Source organism: Anomaloglossus baeobatrachus, chromosome 12 (genome assembly GCF_048569485.1).
Source record: "Anomaloglossus baeobatrachus isolate aAnoBae1 chromosome 12, aAnoBae1.hap1, whole genome shotgun sequence".
NCBI classification, from domain to species: domain Eukaryota; kingdom Metazoa; phylum Chordata; class Amphibia; order Anura; family Aromobatidae; genus Anomaloglossus; species Anomaloglossus baeobatrachus.
The window spans coordinates 41,850,988-41,871,204 of record NC_134364.1 but is presented as its reverse complement, the minus strand read 5'-3'; the positions used below and the strand labels follow the sequence as shown (position 1 = coordinate 41,871,204).

At 47.8% G+C, this 20,217-nt stretch overlaps 1 protein-coding gene across 2 annotated transcripts in view; it reads left to right on the top strand.

Annotated features, from left to right (window-relative positions):
• TTBK2 (tau tubulin kinase 2) overlaps nt 1–20,217 on the top strand; it is a 137,057-nt gene that overhangs the window by 68,289 nt on the left and 48,551 nt on the right. For both annotated transcript variants that reach the window (XM_075329961.1, XM_075329959.1), the window contains exons 4-6: nt 6,434–6,507; nt 7,615–7,755; nt 10,741–10,845. In XM_075329961.1, the coding sequence (XP_075186076.1) occupies nt 6,434–6,507; nt 7,615–7,755; nt 10,741–10,845 (320 nt within the window). The remainder of the gene's footprint in view (nt 1–6,433; nt 6,508–7,614; nt 7,756–10,740; nt 10,846–20,217) is intronic.

Below are 20,217 nucleotides of genomic sequence, written 5' to 3'. Positions count from 1 at the left end.
GGGTCAGCTCAGCACCTACTGTATGTCTCACTAACTTTGGGGATAAACTTCTTTAACAGATTGTTTCATAATCACAACACTCAGAGCAGGACACAGGTGCAGAGATGACCATCACTGCCATCATCTGTACTCCAAATCAGTTCATTATGATATTGGTGCAGCTGAAAGCAGGCAAATAAATGAGAAGATGTAGTTTAGATGCCGCTTACATGCAATTTTTTCAGAGTGAAGACAGATTCCCTAATAAAGTGATTTGTGAAGTTTCAGAACTTCCCTGCTGGACAAAATTATTAAAAAAATAAATAAAAGTTGTTACTTTTTAAACCCATTACCTAATCTTAATAACCGGATTATAATCTGGACTTCTCTATAGGGACATCATAATATGGGGATTAATGCCCTTTATTAAGCAACTATAGAGGCATTGGAGAGGTAAGGAGGGTAAGGCTACTTTCACACATCCGGTATTTGCTCTGCGGCACAATACGGCGCTCTGCAGAAAAACCGCAACCGTTTTTTTTTTGCCGCCAGTTGCGTTTTTTTTTTGCATAGACTTACATTAGTGCCGTATTGTGCCGCATGGGCTTGCTTTCGGTCCGGTTTTTGCCGCATGCGGCAGATTTAGCTGATGCCGCGGCCGGATAGAACGTTCCCTGCAACGTTTTTTGCTCCGGCAAAAAAAAACGCATCGCGCCGCATCCGGCCGCTGCGGCGCATTTTCAATGCATACCTATGGATGCCGGATGCGGCGCGATGCGGAAAAAACGCATCCGGCCGCCGCATGCGTTTTTTTCCACTGCGCATGCTCAGTAGCGTGCCGCAAACGGAAAAAAACGGACCGGCCGCATGTAAAAACTTATGCAAAGGATGCGGTGTTTTTGCCGCATCCGTTGCATAGCTTGCACAGCCGGATTGAGCCGCAGAGCTCAAACCGGATGTGTGAAAGTAGCCTAAGGAACATAAGGACCTACAGCCCGTTAGAATTCACAGGACTTATTTCACTATATAAAGATAAAGGCGTAGTAAACCTGAAGCCAGCGCTGAGAAGGAGAAACTTAGTGAAATATTTAAACTTTCTATTTTCATCCCCGTCTAATTAAATGTGAAATTACATTGCAGATCCCTTTATGATTCATGAATGATTTCATTTTGCAGAGTGAATAGTCTTCAAGACTTTTCATCACCAAAATGTGCGGCAGTTGTGAGCCATGCATATGGGTATGCGTTGAGATGAAAAGTTTAAATTTGTTAATGTAGTCATTTTATTCCATAAATCAGTGATGCACATGAAAATAAGCAACTTGTGCGATCTATCAGAGAAATCTGATCCTTTTCCCTCCGGAAGGAGCTAGAGTCCCCCACAGAGGGGGGGAGGAGGAGCTAGAGTCCCCCACAGAGGGGGGGGGAAGGAGCTAGAGTCCCCCACAGAGGGGGGGGAGGAGGAGCTAGAGTCCCCCACAGAGGGGGGGAGGAGGAGAGCTAGAGTCCCCCACAGAGGGGGGGAGGAGGAACTAGAGTCCCCCACAGAGGGGGGGAGGAGGAGCTAGAGTCCCCCACAGAGGGGGGGAGGAGGAGCTAGAGTCCCCCACAGGGGGGGAGGAGGAGCTAGAGTCCCCACAGAGGGGGGGAGGAGGAGCTAGAGTCCCCCACAGAGGGGGGGGAGGAGGAGCTAGAGTCCCCCACAGAGGGGGGGAGGAGGAGCTAGAGTCCCCCACAGAGGGGGGGGAGAGGAGCTAGAGTCCCCCACAGAGGGGGGGAGGAGGAGCTAGAGTCCCCCACAGAGGGGGGGAGGAGGAGCTAGAGTCCCCACAGAGGGGGGGGAGGAGGAGCTAGAGTCCCACCACAGAGGGGGGGGAGGAGGAGCTAGAGTCCCCCACAGAGGGGGGGGGAGGAGGAGCTAGAGTCCCCCACAGAGGGGGGGAGGAGGAGCTAGAGTCCCCCACAGGGGGGGGAGGAGGAGCTAGAGTCCCCACAGAGGGGGGGAGGAGGAGCTAGAGTCCCACCACAGAGGGGGGGAGGAGGAGCTAGAGTCCCCCACAGAGGGGGGAGGAGGAGCTAGAGTCCCCCCACAGAGGGGGGGGAGGAGGAGCTAGAGTCCCCCACAGAGGGGGGGGAGGAGGAGCTAGAGTCCCCCACAGAGGGGGGGGAGGAGGAGCTAGAGTCCCCCACAGAGCAGGGGGGGAGGAGGAGCTAGAGTCCCCCACAGAGGGGGGGAGGAGAGCTAGAGTCCCCCACAGAGGGGGAGAGGAGGAGCTAGAGTCCCCCACAGAGGGGGGGGAGGAGGAGCTAGAGTCCCCACAGAGGGGGGGGAGGAGGAGCTAGAGTCCCCCACAGAGGGGGGGGGAGGAGCTAGAGTCCCCCACAGAGGGGGGAGGAGGAGCTAGAGTCCCCCAAAGAGGGGGAGGAGGAGCTAGAGTCCCCCACAGAGGGGGGAGGAGGAGCTAGAGTCCCCCACAGAGGGGGGGGAGGAGCTAGAGTCCCCACAGAGGGGGGGGGAGGAGGAGCTAGAGTCCCCCACAGAGGGGGGGGGAGGAGGAGCTAGAGTCCCCCACAGAGGGGGGGGGGAGGAGGAGCTAGAGTCCCCCACAGAGGGGGGGGGGAGGAGGAGCTAGAGTCCCCCCACAGAGGGGGGGGGAGGAGGAGCTAGAGTCCCCACAGAGGGGGGGGGAGGAGCTAGAGTCCCCCACAGAGGGGGGGGAGGAGGAGCTAGAGTCCCCCACAGAGGGGGGGAGGAGGGGCTAGAGTCCCCCACAGAGGGGGGGGAGGAGGGGCTAGAGTCCCCCACAGAGGAGGGGAGGAGGGGCTAGAGTCCCCCACAGAGGAGGGGAGGAGGGCTAGAGTCCCCCACAGAGGAGGGGAGGAGGGGCTAGAGGCCCCCACAGAGGGGGGAGGAGGGGCTAGAGGCTGCCACTGACCTTTTGCTCAAAGTTCTTTTGAAACAACAGTGATATTTCTCCATAGAACTTTAGAAGCACCAACTGTCCTCTATCTCCGTAAAGGAAAGTCTGTATTTGCTGAAGACAAAGTTTACCTGTGAATTGATAATTCTGAGAGAAAGATCATTCTCGGACAGGGCAGGACAACGTGCAGCCTGCAGCCCACACCCGACCCTTTGGCAAACCGAGACATTTGAGTTTCTAGCCCTGCAATGGTAATCACAATATAATAAACCTTTTAGTTTATGTAAACAATTGCGCACACACACTGATTAGAGAAGTACAGTTGCGTTTTCTGTTTTAACTCTTACAGCATGCTGTCCTCCGATTACATAGCAAAAACCTGCTGACAGATTCCTGTTAAATAATTATTGCCACTTGTGTGGTTGTCCTAGGCTAGACCCTACTACTAAGCATTGCTCATTTATCCAAAAGTTGGAAATTGCTAAAGGTAGCAACATTTTTATGCTACTTTTTATTTAATTATTTATTTGGGTTTTCATGAGTAAAAGAAAACTATTACAAAAGGAACAAATATATATATTATGTCACAAAATTTGTAAATTTTAACAGTTTCCTCGTATAAAAGAACATGAAGAATTCCGATTTCCCCGCCTCCCCCGCCTCCCCCTCCCCCCTCCTCCTCCTCCCCTCCCCCCTCCTCCTCCTCCCCCTCCCCTTCCTCCTCTTCCCCCTCCCCTTCCTCCTTTTCCCCCTCCCCTTCCTCCTCTTCCCCCTCCCCTTCCTCCTCTTCCTCCTCCTCCCCCTCCCCCCTCCTCCTCCCCCCTCCCCCTCCTCCTCCTCCTCCCCTCCCCCCCTCCCGTCCTACATGAGTCAGTGCTTTTAGGAATTTGCTCCTGGTTTCTGCTCAGTCTTATTTCCAGGCTTCTAATAGAAGCAAATATATAAAATCGACAGTGATTTGTCCACTTCTGCCCTATAACATATACAACTTTGGCAGAATATATTTAGTTAAAGGAGATGTGATACTGTACTGGCAGGCTTTGCATACTTTTGGAGAATAGATGGGGGTTGAATGCAGACTTCTCAAATTCACCATTTTAACAATAGAAAACCAATATAATTTTAAGGAGTTTTCCACTTTAGATCTCCTAAGCTTGATATTATGGCGACTCCCTGCACTCAGCGATGATCTGCCAGGCCGCATGTGTAAATTTGACTGTGCGCATGCGCTTGCAGGGCCCCTGCAGTGTCTGTGCGCATGCGCAGGGCAAGGAATTCAGTTCTGCCTGCTCTAGCTAGGGCAAAGGAGCGCTAATGATGTACTAATGATGTGTCGTTAGAGGAAGAGATGGTCTTTGTACCTCCTCTCCGACTTGGCTAAAAGGGATCGCCCTTTAGAAACCCCCTTTAAGAGCTCCCGCTCCTCTGCACAGCTGAGCGGATCAGGACCTCATATTAATGAAGTGTTATTGCAGATTTACCTCCCAGGTCTTGGCATCTTTTATGATCCTCCTTATTTACTGGTATTGCGGATGGGAACATACATGAAATGCAGCGTCATCTATTTGCTTTTTTTATAGCTTCTGTAACTGCTGTCAGAAACCTTTTATGTCTGCAATTAAGTCGCTCTTACGTGTCCGTAGCGTTCAGCGTTCTTGATAAAGGAAACTGCAGTGATGCATCCCGAGTCCATCACCGAGGACGGAGAAGTAATAAAGGATAAATGACAGGAGACACATTTAAAAGGAATTTTCTGAGTCTGATGATATTGAGTGCGCCACGTCTTATTTGTCCTTGTTATTGAGATGGGATGTTTAAAAATTGTGATGTTTGCAGGCGAATAATATCCATATTTATAATGGTCCAAAAGTGCGGTTGGAAGATACGCCATGATTTATCAGAATTCAACAGATGCGGTTGTAAAAGGGAACTGGACTTTATAATCACGGGCATCGGAAACCAGACACTGCTGGGGTGTGTTCCACTCAGAAACGCCGCTGAATTTCAGAAAAGAGAAGCCGGCCTGAGACTCTGTGTCATGGCTGGCTGCTCGGAGGCAGGTCCCGGGCTGCTCGGAGGCAGGTCCCGGGCTGCTCGGAGGCAGGTCCTCGGCTGCTCGGAGGCAGGTCCTCGCTGCTTCACCTTCCCACGCGCCACATGACTGATAAGTCTATTTTTTATTTCTGTGTATAATAGGGAGAAATCTGTTAGTTGAGGGCAGCAGTTTGGAGAGAAGCCGCCAGGGGACCTGCCTCAGACGAGTCAGCTGAAACCCACAGTCTCCAGACATTTTTAAAATTGAGTTCTCTCTGAAGTGTTTGCAATTTGGCGACAATCGTGTCTGATTCATTAACCCCATGGTTCGGGCTGCATGAATGTCAGGTTCCTTTTAGGAAAGGTGATTGTCTCCATAACCGCATCTGGAAAATTGGACAAACTCCCACTAAATCTACAGGCCCCCACATACACATTAGATGGCTGTCAGCTGAATGATGCTTTGGTCGACTGTTCAGTCAACGATCATCTTAGCCGGCTCTCCCATACACGGGAGCGCTCATTCGTCTGACCACCATCTCAGCCGGCTCTCCCATACGCGGGAGCGCTCATTTGGCTGACCACCATCTCAGCCGGCTCTCCCATACACAGGAGCGCTCATTCGGCTGACCACCATCTTAGCCGGCTCTCCCATACACAGGAGCGCTCATTCGGGCTGACCACCATCTTAGCCGGCTCTCCCATACACAGGAGCGCTCATTCGGCTGACCACTATCTCGGCCGGCTCTACCATACACGGGAGCGCTCATTCGGCTGACCACTATCTCGGCCGGCTCTCCCATACACGGGAGCGCTCATTCGGCTGACCACAATCTTGGCCGGCTCTCCCATACACGGGAGCGCTCATTCGGCTGACCACCATCTCGGCCGACTCTCCCATACACAGGAGCGCTCATTCGGCTGACCACTATCTCGGCCGGCTCTCCCATACACGGGAGCGCTCATTCGGCTGACCACAATCTCGGCTGGCTCTCCCATACACGGGAGCGCTCATTCGGCTGACCACAATCTCGGCTGGCTCTCCATACACGGGAGCGCTCATTCGGCTGACCACCATCTCGGCCGACTCTCCCATACACAGGAGCGCTCGCTTGGCTGAGCACTCTGGTTCTCTATGAGAAAGCAGCCAGCAGACATGTTGGTCAGCAGCTTATCTCCCAGGAGAGCAATGTGATGGTCAGTCTGATATCGGCCTACTCCATCACCATCTCCTCGACCATCAGTTGTCAAACACCCTCATGCACATTAAACTATTGGGCAAACCTGTCTACGTTGGTGACGTAAAAATTAGTGTAATGTGTATGGGGCCTTCAGGTTAGATTTGTCTCAGTATGTGATTATCTACATCTTTTGTCCATCTTCTGTAATGAGGCCACGGACAATGGTTGTGCCAATTTGGGGGAAAATTCCTGTCCGTGCATTGGATGGATACATGATTTTATTATAAGTTGTGTAATTTATTCTGTTCTCTTTCTTAGGTAAAGATCATGTGTGTCGTTTCATAGGATGCGGGAGGAACGATCGATTTAATTATGTGGTCATGCAATTACAGGTAAACCTTTTAAATCATTAATGTATTTTTTTTTTTTTTGTAGTGTTTGGTAACTGTTGTTAGAGTAAGGTAAGAGGTAATGTGTTCCGGCCTGCCAAATCTCTCGGTGTTAAAGCGCCCTTTATTCATGAAGGGTATAAAGTATACAAACACTCCGGCAAGCCCCTGGAGATTGTTGGGAATCCCATGCCTGTGTATCTATTCTATTCTCACTGGCTATAAAATGAATCCCAGGAACTTTAAGTTAGGCCCCCTTCACACATCCGTGTCTCCGGTACATGTTTGGTCCGTTTCCTCACGTACCGGAGACACGGGCACATGTAGACCCATTAAAATCAACGGGTCTGCGCTCACGTGCGTGTTCTGCCATGGACCGTGTCCGTGTGGAGCATACGTGTGTCCGTGTGCTCCACACGTAGACATGTCCGTTTTTCTCCGGCATCACGGGTGTCAGACGGAACGCAAACGGACCACGCGGATGTGTTCCGTGTGACACGCACCGGAGAAAACACACGTTTCTGAGAAAAAAAAATAAGAAAAAAACTTTACTCACCTTCTCCAGCCCTGCTGTCTCTGCCATTGCTGTCACTTGCTGCCGACCGCCGCTCATTATGCTCATTACATATTCACTTCACTGCGGCCGGAAGCAGCAGCAGCGGGGAGTTGGCAGGGCTGGAGATCAGCACCACGGACAGCAACGCCAGGGACAGGTGAGCAGAAAGTTCCCTTTCTCCGTGTGTTATCACGGAGAACACACGTGTGCCATAAAAACGACTCACAGAGGGCAATACGCACCTTTGACACGTCCGTGAAAAACGTGCGGGATTTTCACGGATGTTTGAAAGAGGCCTTAAAGGGAATTTTATGTTAACACTATTTGATTGCTACATGTGTCACTGTGGAGAAATATAGGTATGTTTTTAAAGGGAGTGTATAGATTTGGCCACATTAAGGCACAGTTATTGTGCATGGAGCATCTGTGAGTGATTGTTGCTTCTTTTGTATTTTGTATTTATCATTTATGCTGGTAATGTTTCACCCTTGATTTCCTTTAGGTAAGATTAGAATTGTATGCCAGTATTAAAAAGTCATCTCTCTTCTCTTTAGGGTCGAAATTTGGCAGATCTCCGACGTAGCCAATCCAGAGGTACCTTCTCTGTCAGCACCATGCTGCGACTTGGGCGACAGATCCTGGAAGCTATTGAGAGCATTCATTCTGTGGGCTTCTTACACCGAGATATTAAACCAGTGAGTGCGGGATAATTACATCAAATTCAGCTCATATCCGCAATCGTGATGATGATGACGCGTCTTTACATACTTGTAGGAGACAAAAAGTAAAGAAAAGGGTGCACAACTTGCTGATTCCTTAAGGTCTAAAGGCCCCGTCACACACAACGACTTCGCTAACGAGATCTTTGCTGAGTCACGGTTTCTGTGACGCAGCAAGGATCTCGCCAGTGATCTCGTTATGTGTGACACCTACCAGCGATCAGGGCCCTGCTGTGAGATCACTAGTCGTTGCCAAATGGTCCGGACCAATTTCTTCAAAGGCCTGCTGGGCAGGACGCATCGCTGTGTTTGACGCCTACCAATGACCCACCGCCGCCGCCGATATTATTATACAGGTCGCTCAACGTTACTGCGTCGTTGGTAAGGTCTGACTGTGTGACATCTCACCAGCGACTTACCAGCGATCCTTATCAGGTTGTATCGTTGTCGGGATCGCTGGTAAGTCGTGTGTGACTGGGCTTTAAACGCAGAAAATATATTCCAGAAAAACAGAGGTTGTCCAGCACAGCTCATATCTGCAGTTGTGATGATGATGAGGCATCTCTACATATTTGTAGGAGACAAAAAGTAAAGAAAAAGTGCACAACTTGCTGATTGCTTAGGGTCTAAACACAGAAAATATATTCCAGAAAAACTCAGATTGACCAACACAGCTCATATCCGCAATCATGATGATGATGATGCATCGCTACATACTTGAAGGAGACAATAAGTAAAGAAAAAGGTGCACAACTTGCTGATTGCTTAGGGTCTAAATGCAGAAAATTATATTACTGAAAAGCTGAGGTTGACCAGAACAGCTCATATCCGCAATCGTGATGATGATGATGCGTCTTTACATAATTGTAGGAGACAAAAAGTAAAGAAAAGGTGCACAATTTGCTAATTGCTTAAGTTTAAACGTAGAAAATCTATTCCAAAAAAACTGCTGTTGTCCAATATAGCTCATATCCGCAATCGTGATGATGATGATGATGTGTCTCTACATGCCTGTAGGAGACAAAAAGTAAAGGAAAGGGTGCACAACTTGCTGATTGCTTGGGCGACTTTCACACATCCGGTTTTTGCTCTGCGGCACAATACGGCACTCTGCAGAAAAAATGCAACCGTTTTTTTTGCCGCCGGTTGCGGTTTTTTTGCATAGACTTACATTAGTGCCGTATTGTGCCGCATGGGCTTGCGTTCGGTCCAGTTTTTGTCGCATGCAGCAGATTTAGCCGATGCCGCGGCCGGATGGAACGTTGCCTGCAACGTTTTTTGCTCCGGCAAAAAAAAGCCGCATCCGGCCGCTGCGGCGCATTTCCAATGCATGCCTATGGACGCCGGATGCGGCGCGATGCGGAAAAAACGCATCCGGCTGCCGCATGCAGTTTCTTCCACTGCGCATGCTCAGTAGCGTGCCGCAACCGGAAAAATACGGACCGGCCGCATGTAAAAACGTATGCAAAGGATGCGGTGTTTTCGCCGCATCCGTTGCATAGGTTTCACAGCCGGATTGAGCCGCAGTGCTCAAACCGGATGTGTGAAAGTAGCCTTAGTGTCTAAACACAGAAAATATATTCCAGAAGAAGTGAGGTTGACCAGCACCGCTCACAAATATAAAGGTCCTCAGCTCCAATAACAAATAGGGTGCTACATCCTGTGCTACAAGAGCAATTGACATAGAAAGAAAAAAATAATACAAGATGAGTGTGCACACCTGTAATGTATATAATATATTGATAATGCAAAATGCTCACAACGCACAATTTAAAATCAATTAAAATACATATCAGTAATGGTAAGTGTGCAGCACCCCTGTATATGGAGTCATAAGGATATAATTATATATTATATATAACAAAAAAACACATCATTGCTGTCTATGGTGAAAAAGAAATGATGGTGACTGGTGGCTACTACAATGTTAATTTAGCAGAGAAAATGTAAAAATATTCTGACAAGCTTAAAGGGGTAAATATATGTAGTATATTACCAAACATAGTGACTTAAATACAGATGATTGACAAAATTGTGTCAATCCAAAAGGTTTGTGTCATGCTAGGTATGGGGAAGTACCAAGCGAAAGGGAAGGGAAACCCTGTGTCTAGGGAAAGGGAAGATGGTGACCCCTGACCAAACCTACCGCCGGTCCTTGGGGACCCTCACCACCCTAGATAGGTTCTTTACCTATGCGCCGAGCCGGATACCTGACCCTAGTATCCCTAGTGCTGGACCCTAAATGGGAAACGGATGGGATGAGCTCTTCGTCAACCCCACTAAACACTAGAGAAGACATAAATAGGACACACAGGGAAAATGCATGAACTACTTGTCTACAGATGACACTGGTAGAAGTTCAGAAAAGGTTTCAGCAACAACACCATAAAGGAGTACAAGCCACCTGCTTGCAACCAAGGCTTGAATGAACTGAAAAATATCACCAACACCAGTCCAAGGAAGGAAGGAGTATTTAAGCACCAAGATAATACTGATGATCAGCAGCTGGGTGGAAGGCGAGCTCCTGCTGGGTCCAAAAGGGGAGAGATAAGTCCAGCAGGAAAGCTACCTATACCAATGAATACTAACAGCAGGAACGATAGAAACAAGTCAGGGAGCATTCTGCGCAGCCAAACGCTGCGACCTTCTATGGCCAGAAACCACATGACTGTCTTTCACTCTTGACACACCTATGACGGTTTAAGGATGAATAACCACTAAATGGCCACCAGAATAATGCACATAATGAAGTAAAAAAAATCAGAGAGGCAATATGTATAGATAATGTAATATGTGGAATGCTACAAAAGTATCTCATAATCAATATGCCAATATATTAAAGTGGCTTAAAAGATAAAGTATATGTTACTAAATGATAACTTTACTACTGACCAATAACACAATTTGTTGTCTATTTTGGAAGCTCTTCTTTTAATATCCCTTCCTTACTTTTCCTCATAGTCCAATTTTGCAATGGGTCGATTTCCCAGTACCTGTCGAAAGTGCTACATGCTGGACTTTGGGCTGGCAAGGCAGTTTACAAACTCCTGTGGAGATGTGCGGCCGGTAAGTTTTTGGAAAACCTGACTCGAAACTTAATATGATGTATTCTTTGTATCATAATTGTTCATTATAGAAGTGATAGTGTGTAATCAGTCATGTTCATGTGCTGTTTTTTAATTGTAGGTAAATATTTCTGTTAATTATGACATAATGCTTTGATTAAATTTAATTATCTTTTAGGCTTTACAAATCAGTAATTTTTTGTAATTTTCTTGTGTTATTTTGCTTTATTTGCTTTGAAACACCATGCTGCAGTACGGTTTTAATGTCCTCTTTTTGCGCCTTTTGAAGTGGCTCTCAACTGCTGCTCAGCAAGATCCATACCCTTTATTCTAACCATCTGTGCATGGGAATATCCTTGTCTATTCCTAACGCCTGGCCTCCGACAGGGGAATTCCTCTAAACAGACTGAGTATAGAGCACAGATCTTTTCTGAGCAGCAGATGAAATAAATATATATATATACATATATATATATATATATATAATATAATATATATATATATATATAATATATTTACAATCACGAAATTTTGCACAGACGCTCCATGTGACTCAGGGAACGTCATAGACTATGTTTTAACTGGAAAATTAACCCTGCGCTTAACAATTACTCTCTAAAATCCTGCCTCAATTAAACTGAATGGAGCTGTGAGCTGCAAGTTAATAGCAACTGTCAGTGGTTGCTATAGGAACAAAATAAACTGTTAGTATAAGAAGCTTATGTGTGAGGTAATAAGATTTCGGTGGTGAGACGGATAGCGAGAGACAGAAAAAGACCAGACTGGAAAGAGACAGACAGAGACAGCCCCCCTGGGTAAAGAGAGAGACAGACACAGAGATAGAGACAGATAGACTGATACAAATACAGACAGAGACCTAGATACAGACAGACAAAAGGAAAGAGACAGACAGAGAGACAGACAGACAGCGACACACAGAGACTGGGAGAGAGACAGAGTGATAGTTACTATCCCGGGCAATGCCCAGGTACTACAGCTAGTATGTGTATGTGTGTGTATATATATATGTGTGTATATATATATATATATATGTATGTATGTATGTATGTATGTATGTGTGTGTGTGTGTGTGTGTGTGTGTGTATATATATATATATATATATAATATGTATATATCTATATCTCTATCTATCTATCTTTGTGTGACTGTATCGTATGTAAAATTTTTCTTTTCTTCTACTTCTTTTCCTGAAGCTGCGATTATTCGATGTCTTATGCTGTATTTTACACTACCACAGTATTGCAGTATGTTGTGAACATGCAGTCTCCTTTTTTTTTATACCGAGTGGCTGCTGTTTATGGCCCAAGATGTGATGATTCATTCATATGCAATAAAGATCTAAGCCACTAATGGATATGGCTTATTTTCTGTTTTGCCAATCCTGTGCAGCACTGAATTATTAATGAATGTTACAGAATCCATACGCCAAAAATAGCAGGCGGGCCGAGCGAGCCAAATGTGCCGCTCATTGCCACAGGATCCTGTCCAGCACTAACCCTCGTTTATTACGTGTTCTGATCCATTGCCGGGCTGCGGCGTGTGTCTCCATAGGCAATAGTGGTCTTATAATCCCGTTAGCTCTGCTCCAGATGATTTGTTGCAGGACACATTTGCATCAGATGCTAACCGGATTTTCATTCGGGCACCTGACTTCTGCTTTGGAGTCACTAATGATCTGCAATCGTGGAGACGGTGGGGGCTTAGAGCCTTTTCTTTCAGCTCCATACAACACTGATTAGTTAAATGAGGTTGAAAATTACTAATTAAGTTTCGTTTGAGGTCGGCATTTCTTTCTTAATCGACTTAGAAAATAGAGCAGTAAACTTTTTTGTTTAACAGACGTAGGTGATGACAGTTGGTGGCCATAAAGTTCTATGGAGAACGAAATGCTGTTTCAGAGAACGTGTATGCTCTTAGCTTCTTTCTCCGCACCATTCCATAGAATGTCACAAGCACAAACTGTCACCTCCTATCTCAGTAATGGGGAGATCTGTCTTCACTGATCACAGATTTTACCAGTGAATTCAGCATGAAAGGTCAGTCCAGGAGGAGAAAGAAGCAGATTTGTCTGATAAGATAGATTAATGTTTCTTTTCTTCATGTGTACTAATTAATTTATGAATTAAAAACTAAAACAGTTACTCTTTATTGATCATTGCTTCTGTATATACCATCACTTAGCAAGATAGGAATATTCCTATAACTCCTTTGTGCTGATTGATGTAACTGTATGTGACGTACGCTGGGGTCCACTAATGTAAAGGGGGCTCAGTAGCTAACCTCCCTCAACACACGATAGATGACGGCTAGACTATAAAACCAGCATCTTTTTCAAACAGTCGATCTCTGCTCGCTGCTGTTAATCATTTAGATGCTGCATCAGCCTTTGACAGTAACTTGTAAATGGAGTCCGATCCAATGCAGATTACCTAAAAAATAGTGTAAAAATGCAGAAAAATAAATAATATTTTTAAAATATACAAAAAAATAGAAATTTGAATTATACTGCATATCTCCTGTTAAAAATAAAGAAATTATAAAAAAAAATATGTTTGGTATTACTGTCTGTAAGAAGGTTATAAATTAATTTAATACCGTAAACGCCATAAAGAGAAATAAAATCTAATCACCATAAAATGCAGGTTTATGGTCACCACATTAAAAGTAAATAAGTAATGCAATAAAAAGTAATCCAAATGTAAATTTTAATGTAAAACCCCGCCTGGTTATGTCTGTTTTGGCATAGGAATAAATAAAAACGAAAATCAAACTCAGCCTAGTTTTACATTTGCGTTGTGCGGCATCCGTCGCAATGCTTTGTGTGACGGATGTAACTGATGCGTTGCATATAGTGGCACAACAGATGCGACGGATCCTGCAAAACAATGGAATCTGTTGTAGCTTTTTTTCAGCAATTTACTCAACTGAGCATGCTCAGTTGTGTAAAGACGAATCCGTCAAATGACGGATTCTGACGGATTCCGCCACCATAGGCTTCCATTATAAAAACGACGTACACCGACGGAATCCAGCACATTGCGTTTTTTTGACGCTCAGGGAAGCGCAGAAAAACACTACATGCTGCGTTCTTTCCGCAGTGTCAGCTGGTGGATACAACGCAAGGCCATCTGTCACAATGCGTCATCAATACAAGTTAATGTTAAACAGCGCACAACCGTTAACGGTTTGCGCTGTTGCTCAAAGCGGCGGATTGCGACGGGTGCCAAACAACGCAAGTGTGAAAGTACCCTTACCCAAAAAATTAACTTTTGGAAGAAGGGGAGGGAAATCGCAAAAGCTTGAGAGAGTGCAGCCGCTCCATTTGAGGTTCCGCAGCAGCCGTTCCCTAATGATGTGACCCAGATGAGCTGGAGCATTGTCCTCCATGAAGATAATGGGTCGGTGTTGATTATGCAGAGGCACAATGACTGGGTGTTATTCCAGTAGTATACAGTAGTATACAATTCACAAAATGTAGGGCAGTTCTGTAGTGACTAGACACACCTGCCTACACTAATACCACCACCAAAGGCTCATCTGGTGACAGTGACTGATGCACAGCGCTCTCCTTGACGTCTTCATCGTCGTTGGGTTCCATCGTTTCTGCTCAGTGTGAATTGACTTTAATCAGTGATCAGTACTGAGGCCACTGGTCCCTCACAGTGTAAATGCTCTCATACCCGATGGTGTGGTCCAGTACCCTTTGTAGGTCGTCTAGTATAATATATACGGTTTCAAATGCTCTGATGTGACACTTGGATGCCTCTCACCTCCCTTAAATGTGCCTGCAGTTGTGTGGCATTCATTGTCTGGTTCTGAAGGGCATTGTTCATATTGAAGCTGCCAAAAGTGTGGCATGTGGCTGAAGGGTGTCTACTTCTATGTTTTTCTGTGACTTTTCCAGTCTCTCTGTATATCTGTTACAACCTGCTGGTGACACTCTGTGACACGCTAAGCTCAGTGGCCACTTCTGTCTAAGAACAACTGTTAGTGGTTGTCTTGGTCTCATGATGTCAAAAAGTGAACAGCATGATGAGGAGAGCTGGTTAATACCAATTCTAATTGTACCCCGAAATTTATTGTGCGATTCAACGATCAAAATTGGGCGGCACGGTGGCTCAGTGGTTAGCACTGCAGTCTTATGGTGGCTCAGTGGTTAGCACTGCAGTCTTGCAGCGCTGGAGTGCTGGGTTCGAATCCCACCAAGGACACCATCTGCAAGGAGTTTGTATGTTCTTCCCGTGTTTGCGTGGGTTTCCTCCGGGTACTCCGGTTTCCTCCCACACTCCAAAGACATACATATAGGGACTCTAGATTGTGAGCCCCAATGGGACCGTGTTCCTGATGTATGTAAAGTGCTGTGGAATATGTTAGCGCTATATAAAAAATAAAGATTTATTTTATTTAAAATCACTCTTTTCGTAGTGCCAACTTTGAAGGAAATCTATTTCCAGGTTTTTGCTATGTAATCTGAGAGCAGCATGATGTGATGGCAGAGACTCTGATGCCTACGATGTGTCAATTACTGGTCTTTTTTTACACAATCTCTATTATTTCTGCTGCAGATCTATCTGTGCTCTGAATGCTGAGCCCTGTATAACACCGCCCACAACACTATGGCACCTTTCTGTGTACACTGTGCATAGGCACAAAGCTACTAATCAGTGGTGGGAGTGAGGTTCCACAGACTATTTGACTAGGAAGCACAAGACACCTAGTCCTGTAGTGATAATCTTCTATTGATAAAATACTGATTTCATTGAAGCAGCAACACACAACCCAGTAAGTAAGTGGTCACACAGACCAGTTGACTAGGAAACACAAGACACCTAGTCTTGTAGTGATAATCTTCTATTGATAAAACGCTGATTTCATTGAAGCAGCAACACGCAACACAGTAAGTGATACATTGCTAAAATCCAGAGCTCAGTTGTTACATCATTCTGCTCTCGGATTACGTAGCAAAATCCTTTTTACCGATTCTCTAACTTTTCTTTCATGGTCCTGCTCAATGTCTAGGTGACCTGACCACATGATGTTCTCTTTGCAGCAGACCGGCTTGTATCTCCAGCGTTCTCGATCTATATACAGATCCTCCGTGACCCCTCGCTGCCCTCGGACATGGGACCCGCTGTTATGCATGGCCCCTCGTTGTACAAAGCAGCCTAGTCTGCTCGTGATTTTCTTCACCGCATCTGTGGGTCCTTTGGGCTCAGCCATAGTGTTGGAGGCAATAAAAAAATAAATCTGTGTATGTGTGGGTGGATGTCAGCACAGATAATGTTGCAATACACAAATGTAGATCGAAAACTATAATCTGGCGCCATATGCTCGGAGCCTGTAATGTAGATGCATCCTTTGTCATGTGTCACAGCATCGAACCTTGCCGGAGTATACAGGGCTTTATTTAGCCTTAGCAGTCAGTAACGCGCAGCCCCGGCCATGTGTCTAATGTGTCACGCCATACCCGAGGCAAAGAGGTGAGGCCGGGACATGGCAAAACTCAGATCAAAATGGCCCAAATATCTCCATAGGTCCATGATCATCGCGGCCTCAATGATTAACATTGTGACGAGGAGCTGAGTCTTTGCAATTATTTATTTACCGTCGCTTTAATTATTTCATAAATCAATAGTCCACATGAAAATAATCTACTGTGTATATCAGAGAAATCTGCTGCTTTCTCCTCCAGAAGGGATCAGTCATTATCAGTATTCTCAGTTGTGAGAGAAATCTGTATTCACTGAAGACGTTCCCATCACTGAGATGAGTGAAATAAAAATTAAAACTATGATTACTCCTAAAAGGAAACCTGTCATTAGAGTTTTGCTGCTCAAACCACGGGCAGCGTGATCAGCCTGTTTGTGTGATTGTAACCTTATATGCGGTGTTTCAGAGAAAGCATAGCTGTGAGGAGCCTGCTGGGGAGTCTAGAGAGCCTGCCGGGGAGTCTAGAGAGCCTGCCGGGGAGTCTAGAGAGCCTGCCGGGGAGTCTAGAGAGCCTGCCGGGGAGTCTAGAGAGCCTGCCGGGGAGTCTAGAGAGCCTGCCGGGGGAGTCTAGAGAGCCTGCCGGGGTAGTCTAGAGAGCTTGCCGGGGGAGTCTAGAGAGCCTGCCGGGGGAGTCTAGGGGCCCTGCCGGGGGAGTCTAGGGGCCCTGCCGGGGGAGTCTAGGGGCCCTGCCGGGGGAGTCTAGGGGCCCTGCCGGGGGAGTCTAGGGGCCCTGCCGGGGGAGTCTAGGGGCCCTGCCGGGGGAGTCTAGGGGCCCTGCCGGGGGAGTCTAGAGGCCCTGCCGGGGGAGTCTAGGGGCCCTGCCGGGGGAGTCTAGGGGCCCTGCCGGGGGAGTCTAGGGGCCCTGCCGGGGGAGTCTAGGGGCCCTGCCGGGGGAGTCTAGGGGCCCTGCCGGGGGAGTCTAGAGGCCCTGCCGGGGGAGTCTAGAGGCCCTGCCGGGGGAGTCTAGAGGCCCTGGGCAACGCCCCTGTGACTCTCCCTTGTTGAGTGATAAAGTCAATGTATACACAAGGTAGACATTTATCTGTTATTGCAGCTTATAAACCTTGTGACTATTGCAGAGTTACAAAAGACACAGTCCATGGACATGAAAAACTTGTTCTTCCTTCCTTTCTCTTCTTTTCCCTTTCCCTTTCCTTTCCATTTCCCTTATTTTCCCTTTCCCTTATTTTCCCTTTCCCTTATTTTCCCTTTCTTTCCCTTTCCATCCCCTCCCTTTCCATTCCCCTCCCCTTTGCCGTCCTTTCCCCTTTGCCGTCCTCTCCCCTTTGTTGTGCTTTCCCCTTTGCCGTCCTCGCTCTCCTTTGCCGTCCTCGCTCTCCTTTGCCGTCCTCGCTCTCCTTTGCCGTCCTCGCTCTCCTTTGCCGTCCTCGCTCTCCTTTGCCGTCCTCGCTCTCCTTTGCCGTCCTCGCTCTCCTTTGCCGTCCTCGCTCTCCTTTGCCGTCCACGCTCTCCTTTGCCGTCCTCGCTCTCCTTTGCCGTCCTCGCTCTCCTTTGCCGTCCTCGCTCTCCTTTGCCGTCCTCGCTCTCCTTTGCCGTCCTCGCTCTCCTTTGCCGTCCTCGCTCTCCTTTGCCGTCCTCGCTCTCCTTTGCCGTCCTCGCTCTCCTTTGCCGTCCTCGCTCTCCTTTGCCGTCCTCGCTCTCCTTTGCCGTCCTCGCTCTCCTTTGCCGTCCTCGCTCTCCTTTGCCGTCCTCGCTCTCCTTTGCCGTCCTCGCTCTCCTTTGCCGTCCTCGCTCTCCTTTGCCGTCCTCGCTCTCCTTTGCCGTCCTCGCTCTCCTTTGCCGTCCTCGCTCTCCTTTGCCGTCCTCGCTCTCCTTTGCCGTCCTCGCTCTCCTTTGCCGTCCTCGCTCTCCTTTGCCGTCCTCGCTCTCCTTTGCCGTCCTCGCTCTCCTTTGCCGTCCTCGCTCTCCTTTGCCGTCCTCGCTCTCCTTTGCCGTCCTCGCTCTCCTTTGCCGTCCTCGCTCTCCTTTGCCGTCCTCGCTCTCCTTTGCCGTCCTCGCTCTCCTTTGCCGTCCTCGCTCTCCTTTGCCGTCCTCGCTCTCCTTTGCCGTCCTCGCTCTCCTTTGCCGTCCTCGCTCTCTTTTTAGCCGTCCTCTCCCCTTTCCCCGTCTTCTCCCCCCTTTCCTTTCCCCGTCTTCTCTCCCCTTTCCTTTCCCCGTCTTCTCCCCCCTTTCCTTTCCCCGTCTTCTCCCCCCTTTCCTTTCCCCGTCCTCTCCCCCCTTTCCTTCCCCCGTCCTCTCCACCCTTTCCTTCCCCCGTCCTCTCCCCCCTTTCCTTTCCCCGTCCTCTCCCCCCTTTCCTTTCCCCGTCCTCTCCCCCCTTTCCTTCCCCCGTCCTCTCCCCCCTTTCCTTCCCCCGTCCTCTCCCCCCTTTCCTTCCCCCGTCCTCTCCCCCCTTTCCTTCCCCCGTCCTCTCCCCCCTTTCCTTTCCCTTTTTTCACTAAATATGCCGGCATATCAGCTAGTGCTGATTTTTGTTCTATTACCACTTTTTTCCCATTACAAGTGAAGGTGCCTGGCTGCAGTAATTACCATCTCAGACATAATTCCTGAGTCCTCCTATCCAGTGCAATGACGAGTCTCAGCGCTCTTGTACCTTGGGGACCTTAGGGCAGCAGTCTCTTCACCGGTCTGTGTGATGTGGCACCGCTAGTGTGATGTCTGGCAGGGAGTCGGTATATTAATGTGGGCATAAATGTGTTGCATATGTGTCACACAGAGGTTTGCACAAACTTCACCAACTGTCATGGCGACGTAAGGCTCTGTTCACATTGCAGATTCTGACACTCCCTCAATGGTTTCTCTGGTGTCTCTGATCAACACTGGCAGACTCAGGCGTCGACCTGCTGTGTGCACAGTCATAGTCAGGCTAGTAAGGGTTAACCTCTGCTAGCCAGCTTGTTTGGCCTCCTCACAACATGTGATTATTGGAGTCTATCACATCTGCTCCTCTTATACTTAAGCTGGATGAAATCTTCTACCCATGCCATCTATAGGTTATACTTTGTGGCTCTGTGTTTTGATGTCCCAGACTATCTGAAAATAGTTGCTTTTTGCCTGGAGTGGTTGTGAGTTAACCCGTTGTTTTTTTGTTTCCTCTCTGCTCTTGTTTTCCTCCTTATATTTTATGGTCTTATACCTCTGTGAGCGCATGCTGTGGGACAGTGTTTGGGTTTCTGTCTATTTTTGTGAGTTTAATCTCCTGTCCCGCTGCCCCCTGGGGGAGGGGTAAGGGGTGTCGGGGCTGCTCAGGAGCAGGGCAATGAAGGAGACTCAGGCATCCCCACCTTTAGGCTGGAGTCACACTTGCGATTAACTCGCACGAGTGCAATGAGAGAAATTCTCGCATTGCACTCGGACCCATGTTAATCAATGAGGCAGCTCCCATATGCTATTTTTTTTCACAGTCCAAATCGGACTGAGAAAAAAATCGCAGCATGCTGCATTTTGGTGAGTTTAACATGCGAGTCACTCCAATGAAAGTCTATGGGTGCGTAAAAAAAACGGATGTCACACGGCCGGCACACACACCATCCTAGTGACATGCGTTTTTCTAAATACATTTATCGCATGTTGTAGAAAACACTGGAAATGAGTGAGGTCTGTCGATGTCGGTCAATCTCTGTCTGTCGGTCTCTCTCTGTCTGTCTCTCTCTCTTCCCCCCCTCTCACATACTCACCGATCCCCGATCACCAGCGCCGCGCTGCACGGCTGTCACAAAGCTCCAGAGGCTTTTCCTCTTGATAAAGCCAGCAGCTCATTATTCTATCTCGTATTCACTGCTTTACCTGCCCACCGGCGCCTATGATTGGTTGCAGTCATACACGCCCCCACGTTGAGTG